Source organism: Chiroxiphia lanceolata, chromosome 13 (assembly GCF_009829145.1).
Source record: "Chiroxiphia lanceolata isolate bChiLan1 chromosome 13, bChiLan1.pri, whole genome shotgun sequence".
Taxonomy (NCBI): domain Eukaryota; kingdom Metazoa; phylum Chordata; class Aves; order Passeriformes; family Pipridae; genus Chiroxiphia; species Chiroxiphia lanceolata.
In genome coordinates this window covers 19,043,213-19,056,923 of record NC_045649.1, presented here as the reverse complement: position 1 = coordinate 19,056,923, position 13,711 = coordinate 19,043,213, and the positions used below count along the sequence as shown (strand labels likewise).

Below are 13,711 nucleotides of genomic sequence, written 5' to 3'. Positions count from 1 at the left end.
GTAAGAAAAGAACAGAACAGAACAGTGTGCAATCATGCATTTAAGATTTGTTCATAAAGAAAATGTTACCAGATTTTTATAATGGCTTGTCTTAGTTTAAACAAAATCTTTGAAACGTTTTACAGAGAACTGTGAATACTTTGGGTTTTCTTGCTTATTTTCAGGTAAGATCTTTTTTTTATTTTGTAATTGCGTGAGTGTTTTTAATGAAGAGAAAAGGGAGAGGTGTTACATGAGGTCGAATATAGGAGGAAGAGTTGGACTCTTGGAATACTTTAGGATGGAGCTTGTGTTTGGAGGGAGTTGGAGAACCCATGCTGTCTTCTTAAAAATATCATGCGTGTTGGAATGTTAAATTTACCCTGTGAGACTCAGAATTTAATTCAGTCAAACCCAGAAGAATTTACTGAAACAGTAGAATTAGTACAGGCAAAATAATATATGCCAAGAAACATGAAATTGTTAAATACTGTGCTCCAATGGAGAGGGAAGGATAGACAGTAATGATCGGTCTAGACGACCACTGGATGGCATCTTTGTTCCACAGAATGACTTCTGAAAACTCACTCCTTGGGCTTAAAAGTTCACTTTTATAGCAAATTGTCTGGTGAGGATGCCAGCCCTCCTTATGTACAAATGTGTGTGTTTCAGTATCCAAACCAAAGCTCATTTTCATGATGAGATTCCTCAAAGTAAAAAATTTTTCTTGTCAGACTGAAAAAATCCTAGTCCCAGCTATAATTAAAACATGGCTTACCTGTCTTCCATGTAGTACAAAACCAAAAGGATGTCTTCACAGATAGTGGTTTTCAAGGATGGAAGGAAATGATTCTGTGCAGGAGTTCCAGTGATGGTCTTTGTAAGGGCTGTTGCATTGGTTTTGATAGTTTCACTGAAATCCTGGTTTGTGCCCAAATTAATGGTCTGTTTTTTATTTCAGTAAATATTTGCTTATTTCTAATATCGTTGCAGATTTTAAATTAAAATTGGAGCAACTAAACTGCTGAACAGGAGGAAGGTAAAAGATTGACTATACTTTCTTAATCTATTAAATAAAAGGAGAGATAAGTATAAATTCTTTTAAAAATTGTGTTCTTGAAGTTAAGACTGCTGTCTCGGCTTTCTTTTTTAAATTCTTTAATTTGGAATTCTGGATTCAAGTCTGTTTTCCTGGAAAACAGAAAACTTCCTCTGTTTTACATAGTTCAGAGTTTGTGTTCTGATAACCACCGTGACAGGAGTTTGGTTTTGCCGTGGTTCGAGGCCTGTTGGATTTGGGCCTCGTGAGTCCGGGGTGATTCTCGCTCTAGTTCAAGCGTTGAGGTTTTTAACCCCACATTTTCACTTCTAGAATGATAAACTTCTGACCTGGTCACTGAATGTTGGGCTGTTAGTTGTCGTGTGGCTGAGTTGGTGTGCTGGGGGCAGTCCCCGGGCCTGTGGGACACGGCTGGAGCGTGGAGTGGGACAACTCCACACGGAGCTGCGGTTCCTCGGGGTGACCCTGGGACCCCCTGTGAGCACCGTGGACGTGCCATGGCTCGTGGAAGAGAGAACACCATCAGAGGGCTGGAGCAGCTCTGCTGGGAGGAAAGGCTGGGAGAGTTGGGATTGTTCAGCCTGGAGAAGAGAAGCTTCGGGGTGACCTGATTGTGGCCTTGCAGGGCCTGAAGGAGCTACAAGAAAGATGGAGAGACAGTATTTGCAAGAGCCTGGAGTGACAGAACAAATGGGAATGGCGGAATGGCTTCACACTGACAGAGGGCAGAGTTAGATGGGATATTGGAAGAAATCCTTCCCTGTGAGGGTGGTGAGGCCCTGGCACAGGTTGCCCAGAGAGGTTGTGGGCTCCCTGTCGCTGGAACTGTCCAAGGCCAGGTTGGACGGGGCTTGGAGCAACGTGGGCTAGTGGAAGGTGTCCCTGCCCATGGCAGGAGGGTGGAACTAAATGATCTCTAAGGTTCCTTCCAACCCAGCCCATTCTCTGATTTTGCAACACTGTTCTCTGGAATTTCATTTTAAGAGAAGAAATGAAGTGCTTAACACTGATGGACAATAATAGAAGCTCATTTGTGCAGCATTTTTCTGACAACCTTTGTAAAATTTTCCATTTCCTTCCTCAAGTGTTCAGCACATTTCTGCAGGTTCACACCATCAAAAATCCCTTCTTGACTTCTTCCACAGAAGAAAACAAAACCAGTATCTGACAAACCACAGAAGTCTTCCACCAAACTTGGCTGCTCTAGTGCAGATAACAGGGAAAGTATGGGAGGACAGGGAGGACCTAGGTTATGTATTTCGGGATTTCCCTCCTTTGATTCTCAGACCTTAATTACAACTTTTGGTTTTTAGTGTAGATGTTAAGCTTTTTACAAGTGATAAAGAATTTGAGGGTGCATAGGACAATATCTACATAATTTAAAAAAAAAATTAAATTAAGCTTTTGTTTGTTTGCTTTATACAGTAGTAGATGTCTGGACTTATCCATATGTATATTCTGAAAGGTTGTGTAATCACTTGTAGAATATGTTGAAATACAGTGTTTGTGTCAGTAATAGCCCCAGAACAGAATGTGCTGAATACAGATGGCTGTTTCCACAGCTCTGAGTCATCCCTCATGGAGGGAGGAGGTGAAAGATGATTGGGAGATACAGGTGTGGAAACTCGCATTTATTGGTACTTTCTCAAGCTGTTGGGAAGGATATTCAGGGCCAAAAATGGCATGGGAGGTGCTATCCTCTTCTCAAATGCAGCTCATTTTTCTAAAACTTGTTGACACATTCAGCTGATTTTTGTGTGTTGCCAGAGAAAATACCATCACATGCTCAAACACACTTGGAACCCAGGCTTACCTGTGAACTCCTCATGGTCACAGAATCTTCCTGGCTATTCCTGAACATGCATTGGTGCCCATTTTGGTAGGAGCTTGTGGAACAGTGCAGGATTAGAAATCCATGGTTTTGCTTTTAATTTCTCATGGGGGGGTATGTATTTTACCATTTTACTGCTAGTTTCCATTCTAAAGAGAACAGCAAATACTTTGTTGTTGGTGGTGATCATTGCCTTGAGCTTCCTGACCATCCTGGTTTCACTGGCACCACTGACTCTCAGGTGAAGACCCCTCTGTCACACCTCCTGTTAACAGTCAAATTGTCCCGCTCCTGAAGTTTTCCTGATACAGTCAGAGAAATACTTAGTAATTTCTGAATCTAGAATATATCCTGTGGGAATGGAGACACCGATGGTTGGGCCTGCAGTTGGCCCAGCCCCTGGGCACGTGATGGCTACTTTTGGAGCAGCAGATGGTCCACCAAGGGAATGTATTACATGCAGAATTATTTTTATTTGGCTTTCTTTGTTTCATTGCAGAGATGATGATGACATCAATGATGTTGCCTCTATGGCTGGTGTTAATCTTAATGAAGAAAGTGCCCGAATCATGGCCACCAACTCTGACTTGGTTGGAACCCAGATCCAGTCCTGTAAAGATGAACCCTTCCTTGCTGCTATACCTCTCCACAAACGCATACTTGACACGGGTGAGCACCACACCTTTCCTTCTGCTGCTGTTTCCTTCACAGTTCTGTGCTTCTGAGTAACACAATAGGCTTAGCACTCAAGGTTGTTTGTAAGCATTTGATTACACAGTCTCGTATTGCTAAACTTTCAAGGTTTTTCTGATAAAAGTAACTTACCTCAAGTTGGAGGAAAAAAAAAAAGCGTGCTGGTGCTTTTAAACTTCATGCTTTTCCCATGTTTTTTATATCCGAGGATCTCAAAGCTCTTTGCAAACATTAATTATTTCTCACAATCCTCCTTCATGTTTTGCACATGAGAAGATTGAAACAGAGAGGTAAAGTAAGTAGTACAGGTCACAGAGGACACCTGTGAATAACATCTAACAGAATGCTGAAGTTTCCCATCCAGATTTTCTTGCCCCATACAAACCAGTTATTCAGTTCTTAACACCTGCATCTGCTTAAGTTCACAGTGATTTTCTTATGGCATTTTTTCAAAAAGCTGTATTTATTGATCATGGCAAAAAGGTGTATTTATTTATTTCTGCCATTTGAAAACGGAAGTTAAAAAATTTAGTAGAATAACTCTTCAAAATCAGTGATGTTTTAAGGTTAGGATGTATGCTTAGGATGTATTTTACATGACATACTTCATTAATATACTCTGTATGTTCTAGTACCTAAAGGTGTATTATTCAACATAATTTTGGTAATGTTTTCAGTGCCATCAGTGTCATCAGATACTAAGCTCAAATTGTTTAGCAGTGTAAATCATATATTTCTGTCAGGACCTATGCTTACATCACAAATTTTGAGGGATCTATTTCTTGTAGTTTTAAAGATAAGACCAAAATCCTGTTGCAAATCAGTGCAGTTATTTCTTTGAAGTCATGTGGTTGCTTCTGAAATGTTATTTGTGTTTATGTTCATTGAATTAACGGGAGCCTTTTTATATTGCAGTTGCAGGCAAGTTCTTCATTGACCTGTTGTCAGCCTTCACTCTTGTACTTCCCTAAATGCCCTTTTAAGTTCCCCTTTGGAGAAGGGGATTGTTTTGCTGTAGTTATCAGTGGGATGATGGGATGAGGTGCTGTGCTCTGGGGAAGTGTGTGCAGCATTTTGTGAGCTGCCTTCCCACCACCTGGGACTGGGAGCCAGCAAGGGCTTCATGGAAAGCATTTGAGAAACTGGTGTGAGGGATCCTCACATAATAGTTGATACAGGTGGAAGAAAACAGAAAGGGAACAGACATAAAACTGTTAAAAAAAACGGGAAATCAGTAATGAACTTGCCACATAAGCCTTAATGAGCTGTCTGGGTGTAACAATTGCTGCACAACATGAAGCTGTAATTACAAGTGCAGGACTTACTGTACATACTTCAAGAGCCACAGAACCCATCACACTATTCATCACTGCCTTTTGGGGTTTGCTCCTCTGAGGAACAAATCCCGATGGCTGTTTTTGAAGCTTTATTGGCTTTGATAATTGAAATGAAACTTTCAAAGCTTTTAAAAGCAGCTGCAGGGATTTACTTCTCAAAAGCAGTGAATCCAGAAGAGCGACCACTCCTAGTGATCTCCTGCAGCCACTTTTAGAGCTTTATTTTGGCTTTACATGAAGCCTTTTATAGTTTTGAAAGTGGCTGTGGGGTTCACAAGTGGCTACTATCTGGGATCTATGGCTCTTGAGGAGAGAATTCCTTCAGCTGATTTTGAAGTTTTAGAAGCTTGGTTTTCACTGTGTGTGGCCAGATTTGTTGTTTGCTTAGGACCACACACAAATTTAGTAGTTTGTGCTACTGGGCACTTAAAATAACGACATTGTAAGTCCAGGACAAAGCTCAGTCTTGCCATATGTTGCTGTGCCTGGACACACCAGGAGTAAGCAAAACTCCTGTGACCTTCTCAAGCCCATTAGGAAAACGTGTGTTATGTGAGTCCTCATTCTCCTGTTTTCATTATGCCCGTTGACAAATGCAATAAAAACACATTGTTTCTTCTTACTTTTACCTAATGTGATTTAAACAGATGTTATTTTCTACCTTTGGATCTATTCATATTTAATCACTTCGGGTTTAGGGCAGGTTTTTAATGTCTGAGTAAAAGAGAGATTTGTGGTGTGTACAGTATTAGGAAACCACTCTTCTCTCCTTTCTCAGAAGCCAGATCTTTCAAGTTTTCTGTAATATTAATCTCCTCCTCTCTTTTCTGAGTAAGAGCTCTGTCGAGCAACACAGTAGTGTTCCCCAAAGGCTGTTTCAGAGATTGTGCTTCCATTCACCAGAGTTGGAATATAAACTGCTAAAGTGAGAGCAGATGCTCTTCAGACTTTGGCAGTAACCACCAGCCAGATGCCTCAAAGTTATAGTGAAAGAGGTTTCTTAATATATTGTGTGTTCTTATCTCTGCTTTAACTTGGCACTGTTATCATCCAAAGTTTATTTTAAATCTAAGTGACTGATATTGATCCTTCTAAATGGAAGAAGTAACTGAAAGGTAATGCATGCAAAGATATTCATCCACTTCCCACATGCTTCCTTATCCAATTTTGTATCTAGTCATTTTGGGCTGGTAATCACTGCCATTTGTTCCTGTAGGAAGGCAGGGCTGTGACTGTTTCAAGTTTTTCTTTGATGCAAAATCAAGAGTGGGTATTTCTCAGCAGATGATGTATTTCTTTTGCTATTCCATTCAGGATCATAAAACTTTAAACCCTGATCTTTCTGCATGACAGCACAGCACAATGAAACATATGCAAAAAGGGTTGTAAGGCTTTTGTTTCTCTTTTTGGGAAGTTGAGAGGCAGAGGTTTATATTCATCATGCATGTGCATGCAAACTCTTAAACCTTTCTAGGTCTTTAACCTTGTTAGTAGAATGAGTAGTGTTTCTTTAGAGGGCAAACAAGCTGATTAGACCCTGACAAATAAGCAATGCTGACAAATCCTGGCTTTTCCATGTGGTTGTGTCGGAATGAAATGAGAAAAATAACCTTAACAATTTGTAATTGTTTCACTTTTGCTCATTATTAAGCTATAAGAATGCTGTATTAGGTTTTAGAAGCTAGTTTTTGGCATGGAGTTTTCACTGTTTACCAAATGGGGCATTGCTCAATAAAGCAGGTGGTTTGAAGTGTGATGGTTTCCTCTAGTTTGTAACCATCTTGGGAAATCCTTGGCTCAAGAATTACTTGATTCCAGTATTGTTTCTGAGCACAGATAAGAACTGGGCTGCACTGCATTTGATATTAAATATTAGTGAAAGGTAGCAGGACACAGCAAAGGATGGGATAGCAGATGATCCTTTTTATTATGCCTGATGACTAAATGTATGGAAAAGGGGAACAGCTCTGTCATGTGCTTTTCTGGAAGGTCTTTTGACTGAGAGTTGGGGTCTCTAGAACCTTCACTCGGGGTTCCAAAAATCTTTGCTTTATATTTTGTTGTCAACAGAGCTTGGTGTTCTCACAGGCTTAGAATCTGCAGCAGCTTGTTAACTCCCACACCTTTTAATTCTGACTGATTTCTTCCACAGATGATGCCATTTTGATTTTATTGAGTATCCCTAAAACACTCAACTTGGGGTGAATCTTTAACATAAATTAACTGTCCTAATGCAATACTAATGAAGCAGGAGTTTGGCATGCTGTATTCTTTGACTTAGATTGTTTCTTTCCCTTTTTCTCTTCATTTTCAGTGTTCTTTACCTAATCTTTCTACTCCAGTTTTATTGTTACAGAGCATTGGATGAATAGAATAATTACAAATATGGCATTCTGAGAAACGTGAGACTGGTTTGGCCATATTGAAAACATTTTAACTGTCCACCCTTTATCTTCAAGTTATTTTAACTTAAATATGATTCAAAATTCATCGGAGAATCATCAATTATATCCTTATTTTGCATTCATTCAGAGTATCATACATCTGCATTAAGAAATCAAATTTTCTGTAGCGTGATTTTACAAAATACTGTCTTTATGTTTGTTATCTAGCATTGTTATAAATTTCCTTTGGAAAAAGTCTGTCATCTTGATAACATAGCATACATCTGCAGTATTTCCTACCACAAACTTAGAACTGGATTGTCTTGCTTCATACAAATAGATTTTTAGGCTAGAACACACAGAGTGGTGCATGCCAGTTACTATGAAGCTTGAAAATGGGCTGATGAATCCAAAATCTCCTAGTTCTGTAGTTAAGAGGCCTACAGTGTTCCTTAAAACAGTTCAGAGAAGCTTGGCTTGGTAGAATTAAGCCACTGTCTCTATCAATGTAACAGTTCTAAGGTTAGCTCAACATAATTTATAGATTTACCTTTTTGTTCTTTTACATGTAAAATATTTTTTATTTCTGTCTCATGAAATTTTGATCGTTGTCCTGCCTTGATTCTTTCTTTGTTCAGCCACACTTGAGTTGCATGTCTGCTATAAAACTGCATGTTAAAACATACAGAAAGAGCTTATCTGTGTTTTCTGTGTTCTGGAGTGTACTGAATCTACCGTGTGGCATCACAGTGGCAGCAGTTGTATGCATATGTATGTATGTATATATTTTAAATAAATAATTTGAATACTCTGGAAGGCATTTTACATTGCTAAACCATGTTAAAACCTATTGGGGTACCTTTGGTGGAACCAGGCCAGGAGATTTCAGAGCCTCTCTTTAAAGCATTTGTTACTGTTCTATCATCCCCCTTTCATGGGTTTGTTTGTCAACACTTGTATTCATGTTCGAATGAGATGAAGCTGCTCTGTAAGTGGTTGCTCTTTCATATACAGAGCAGCTCTGACATTAAAGTGTGCTTATTTCTCTGGTTGCTTTACTTTAGAGGGCTTTTATAGCTGCTTTCGTTGCAGTGCTTGTGGGGTCTGAAATTCTGAGCTCTCCGACTGCCTGGCAATGTAATTTTGTGTTTTCACTGCACTTCTTCTTGTTGTGACTTAGTCATTTTCATTGCTGACTTTTAACTTTTTATCCATGAGTTGATTTGTCTTCAAACTGAAATATTCGTTTTAATCCCATTTTTTCCACCAGCACCTTTCTGTCAGGATGAGCTCCTCGAATGCCTGTGGATGTAACTCTTCACTGTGTTTGGGTATTGCTCTAACATGCACCTGTTTATAAGCTTAGCATTTTGAAGTCATCCTAATGACATGCTTAGTCCACTTGAACTGTACCTAAAATGGACTTTTCTGTGATTCTACTTTTTTTTTCTCAGGAAAAAACGTCGTGTTAGGTATTGTATAATCCAAATGGCAAGTTACTGTGTGTGCCAGCTGCACTGACTTTCTCTGGTTCCTGCAAACTTAAGTCTGTCACTGCAGAGATGTGGCAGGTGTGGAGGTGTATCTACATTCTGACATCTGGAATAGTTCTGAGTTAGGGCTTTTTTCATTAGTATAAAACAAGCAATTTTCTAGAAATTGTATTTAGATTAGAAGGTGTGCACTGCTCCCAGTGTTATAATCAATGTCCACAGTCATTATAATTTAGTTTCTTATGTTGAGTTTGGAGTTTATTGTACATGTTCAATAGAGAATTTGGTTTTATATTCCAACTTAATCAGTTGCTAATGTTACAATATTATATGTTATTTACATTTATTATTTCCTTTTCAAAAAGGTGGGAATACATTCCCATCTTAGTATCAGCAGCAGTGTTGCCAAATAAACATAACCAGTAAGTACTTCAGCAGAATGTTAAACCATATTGTTGTTCTTTCTTTAATAGGTCCATGATTAGACTTCCTGTTTTACAAGATGTCCCAACATGTGTTGGAATGGTAACTTCAGTACCACCTGAGAGCTTGGAGTCTGCCTTTCTGTGAAAGGTAGGGCAGCTTCTGTTCAATCTTTTTGTGTACTTCCAAGGTTTTCTTTTTATTAATCTTATTGGTTCTGCAACACTCCAGAATCTGAGTTATGCTTTTAGCAGTATCACCTGTAGGTGTCAGAACTGATGTTATTTCATCAAGCAGTAATTTCTCAAAATAAATATGGTTAATTTAACTCTGTTTAAACTATGGTTATTTATGAAGAAAATGATGCTGCTTATTCAGGCATCATTTTCAAAGGTTTTGCTCCAGTTGAACTGAGAGCATGACCATACTACTTGCTCTTAGAAACATTTGGAGAATTCAAGTTTTTTTTTCACCATAATAATTTTGTTTTCACCAGTTTTTCGTTCCGTTTTGTGAATGTAGTGAAAGAGCCATCTCTAAAAGGTCTTGCTATTTTTGGAAGGCAGTTCTGGCCTTCAGGGCATACCAAAATGTCACCCAGCTTCAGAATAAGTTTGTATCTGGGAATTGAATGGCTTAAATTTCTTGGTCTCTGCAACGGAGAGTAAAATTAAGATCATCATTCTGTGGAGATTCATTTATAAAATCTATCTCATAAAGAGATTTCTGGTAATAAATATTGGATGTAAAATAAGAACAATAAAAAGAAAACCTTAGAGAACCATTCAATATTGCAATAAAGCTGACTTACGTTATCCCTGTAGGCAAACTCCATGCTCTAGAGGTGGTGCTCATGTCCCAAAGCTCAACACATGTTGGAACATCTTTGTGGAGGAGGAAGTCATTGATCAGTGAGCAGCATCTTCAAGGATCGTTTAAGGGGGAAAAAGTAAAAGGTAATATTTTTTCAAATATGTTGAAATGATTGTTCATTATGTTTATTTGGCAATCCTGCTGCTCATACTAAGGTTGTAGTGTTTTCATTTCTTAAAATTACTGAGAAACTTCATAAAGTTCCCTTTAGTCTTTCCTTCTCCCCTGAGTTTGGGTTGCATTTGTTAGAGCCTCCTTCATGTTGCTGAGACTACTGCAAACAGTCCCGATTCAACTCCTTGGCAATCTGACATTTTTTTCAGTGGTTATGATACAGAGGGGGCTAATTGTGATTTAACCAGTTTTACTAGTGTTAACTAATTCAGAGCCAAATGTTGAACTGGTACAAAGATGTTCTCCTGCTGCCTAAAGGGTGTTTGTTTTCAAGGAAGTGGCTGCAACACCGTGTTGTGCCAGATGAGGCACCACCCTCTGTTCTTGCACAATGATGTAGAAGTGCAACTTTAATATAAACTATCCTAAATTAAAGCTGTTTTGACAAAGTTAAGTGGCCATGTCTGACCTGGATAAGTGTTGTAGTGGTGGATGATCTGGTGGTGCACTGTTTGGTATTAATGAATGTGGCACAGTGTCTTGGCAATTTTTCTCCTTACCCTGGGCATACACAGATGAAGGTGCTGACATTTTGAAGTTCAAGTTATGATCTTCAGCCTGCCCTTCTGGTATCCTTTATCATGTCCTGGGGTTTGTGCATATCCTCTGTCTGGTGTGCCCATCTCACCTCCTTAAGAAGTTCCTCATGTTTAGCTGGTCTGCCTGGCATCAGACTTGTAGTGACAACAGTGGTACCTGTTCAGATTAAAGTGTCAGAGAGATGGTTTCTCTGGGAAAAAAACCTGCCAAAATAGCTGCATTGTTCACAGAAATTGCTTTGAAAGAACAGAGGCATATCAGCAAATTCTTGGAGTTGGTACTCCTTTAATGCTGTGGGTGTGGTGGAGGGTGTGTTCTGTTGCTGTGCTATAGGATGCTGACATCTGTGTTTGTCACCTCTGATGTTCTTACAGCCATCTCTGTCCCCATCTCTGTCTCACCTGATGCACTGTCATAATCATGTACTTCTTGTGTTTAAGTCTGAGGTCCTGTTTAGTGTCTTGAGCTTGGCTTAAGAAGCACACTTTTCTAATCTGCATAAAAGCAGACGGGATAAATCCCCAACTAACAGCTTCTCTGTTGTTTTCTTAAGAACTCCTATTGGTGTCATTGCCATTTTAGTCTTCCAGATCTTCCTGATCTGGTCCCTGTAATGATCTCTTTTGATTTGACTGTGTAGTGAATCAATGCACAAAAGTGCATTGGGGCATGTACTATTATTCATAAAAATAGTGAACATATTTTCCAGTTCTCTGCAGTCACTCTGTGTTTATTCTTGAATGTTCCTAAATGTCTTTGGACATTGTTATTGAGTTGTATTTTTTGTTTTGGGAAAACTAAGATGAAGAAAAAAAGAATCATATAACTGTGATCTGTGTGTTGTAATTTGACTTGTTGAGACCTACCTCTATTTTAGTTCTCATCCCCTCCTGTCTTGTGCGTTTTGCTCACACTGTTCAGTTGCTGCAGCACAAGTTACTGGGATTATAGGGTAGGATGTGGATCTGGATGTAGTTCTCAGAGACTCTTTGACCTTCAGTGCCTCCCTTTTAATAACTTCACCATCCTCCCTTCTTTTAGAACATACACGTCAAATGGCACAAAAGTAATCTTAAAGATGAATTATTTAGAGAGAAGGAATTGTACATCAAAATTAAGGATATTGTCTTTCTTTAACACATTGAGATTTTGATTTCTTCTGAAAGAAATTAGGAAGCATACAGCTTAGTTGCAGAAGAAAACAGGGAACAGATTAGTTGTAGTACCTTCTGGTTCTTCAGAGTTTACATTCCTTCTGTCCTCTCTGATCAGGCTGTAAGGCTTCCTTGCTGTCTGAATGCCAAGTGTTCTCTCCTCCCAGGTGCACTGTTTATATGGATGTGCTCCCATGATTTGTGGCAACTCCTTCCCTTTTCCAAGCCTCCACATACCTGTGCACAATGTTGTTTGGTGACTGCCCTGGTTCTGGTAGAGGCAAACCACCAAGGGTAATAAAAAAGGCTCTTTAGGGATGATTAATAGCTACTTTTCAGCTGTTTAATTATCTAGCTTAGAGTCAGAAGTTTGGAAACTGGATTGTCTGGTTATATATACTTTAGGACAGATCTCTTCTCAAAATATTTTTTTCCTTTTGCCAAAAAGTATGAATTATGTGTGAGTTCCCAGACTTACCCTCTGGTTGAGACTTCTTAAAGAAGTGAAGGCTTTTTTTGGGTCCATCTTATATGACTTTGATCAAAAAACATTAATTGTAGAGGTAAGGTTAAATAGGATTCTTGAGAAATTCTTTCTCTACTTGAAATTTTTTTTGTCCTGTCCCAGATCCTACAGACATGCATATAAAAGCTTTGAATAAGCACAGAAAATACCATCAGACATTTTGGCCAGGGTTGCACATAGATTTTGAATGGAAACAACTATTTCTCTGGCTCTGTTGTGTTAAAATAATTACACCAATATGACCCTCTAGAATGGAGCTATTTTTCTGGTTTTCCCTTGACAAAAATAAGAAGTCTTAAACAAAACTAGAAGGTAAAAGTTCAAAACAAGCAAAAAGGTTGCTTTTGCCAGGTGGGTAGTTAAGTTGTGGAACTTGTTGTTTTAGGATGTTTCAGATTCAAAAGATTATTTGAAAAATTAATGTGAAAAGCATTCCATCTTGACCTAATAGAGAGACTGGTAAGATGCTCTATCTTAGGACAGACTGAGGCTGTGTTTTGGTGCACAGTTAGCACTACACACCTTTTTTTTTTTTTTTTTTTTTTAATAGCCTTCTGGCAGCATCTCCCACTACTTAGAGAAAGGATGATGGACTACATTATCCAGTGTAGCTTTACTTAACTTTTTATACAATTATATCAATACATAACTATTATAGTGTAGTTTGTACTGAATAAGTTAAATCCACTATAGTGCCTGAAACACACTTTGAGTGGTGTTGTACCAGTGCATTCACACTACAGAGCTCAAGAGTCTTAGTTGACTCTTACTTTGCTAAAATATTTTGGTTGGCATTTACTTTGGAGGAAGCAGGAGGAGAATATTAAAAATTGTGTAGTGTTTATTCAGCATTTTTATTCTTTTAGGTTACATTACAACTGTATGGCTGGTTATCTTTTTTTCCTGCTGTGCCCTGCACTGAAAATGGCTGTGAATTTTGAGGATTTTAATCTGCAAGTTTGGAATTTGTTACATTACTTTTAAAAAATAACTGATGTTTCATCGGTTTCTCAGTTTTCCAAAATGCTTCCTGGGCAATCATCTCAAGGTGGGTAGTTCTGAAGAAGCAAGGAGCAAATACTACACCCAACAAGTTGGAAGTTCTCAGGGAGATTGTCCACTTTTATCCAGAAGCTGGCTCATGAGATAATTCTTACCCTGTGAGAGGAGGAATGTTTTTTTTACAAAAAAAACTTACTGAAGTAATTAGTGTAGGGTCTTCCATTGTTTTGTAAATAACAATT

The 13,711-nt window shown here is 38.7% G+C and overlaps 1 protein-coding gene across 1 annotated transcript in view; it reads left to right on the top strand.

Moving 5' to 3' along the window:
* LOC116793231 (transcription initiation factor TFIID subunit 4-like) overlaps positions 1-13,711 on the top strand; it is a 145,720-nt gene that overhangs the window by 41,951 nt on the left and 90,058 nt on the right. The window contains exon 10 of the mRNA XM_032700919.1: positions 3,370-3,539. Coding sequence (XP_032556810.1) covers positions 3,370-3,539 — 170 coding nt within the window. The remainder of the gene's footprint in view (positions 1-3,369; positions 3,540-13,711) is intronic.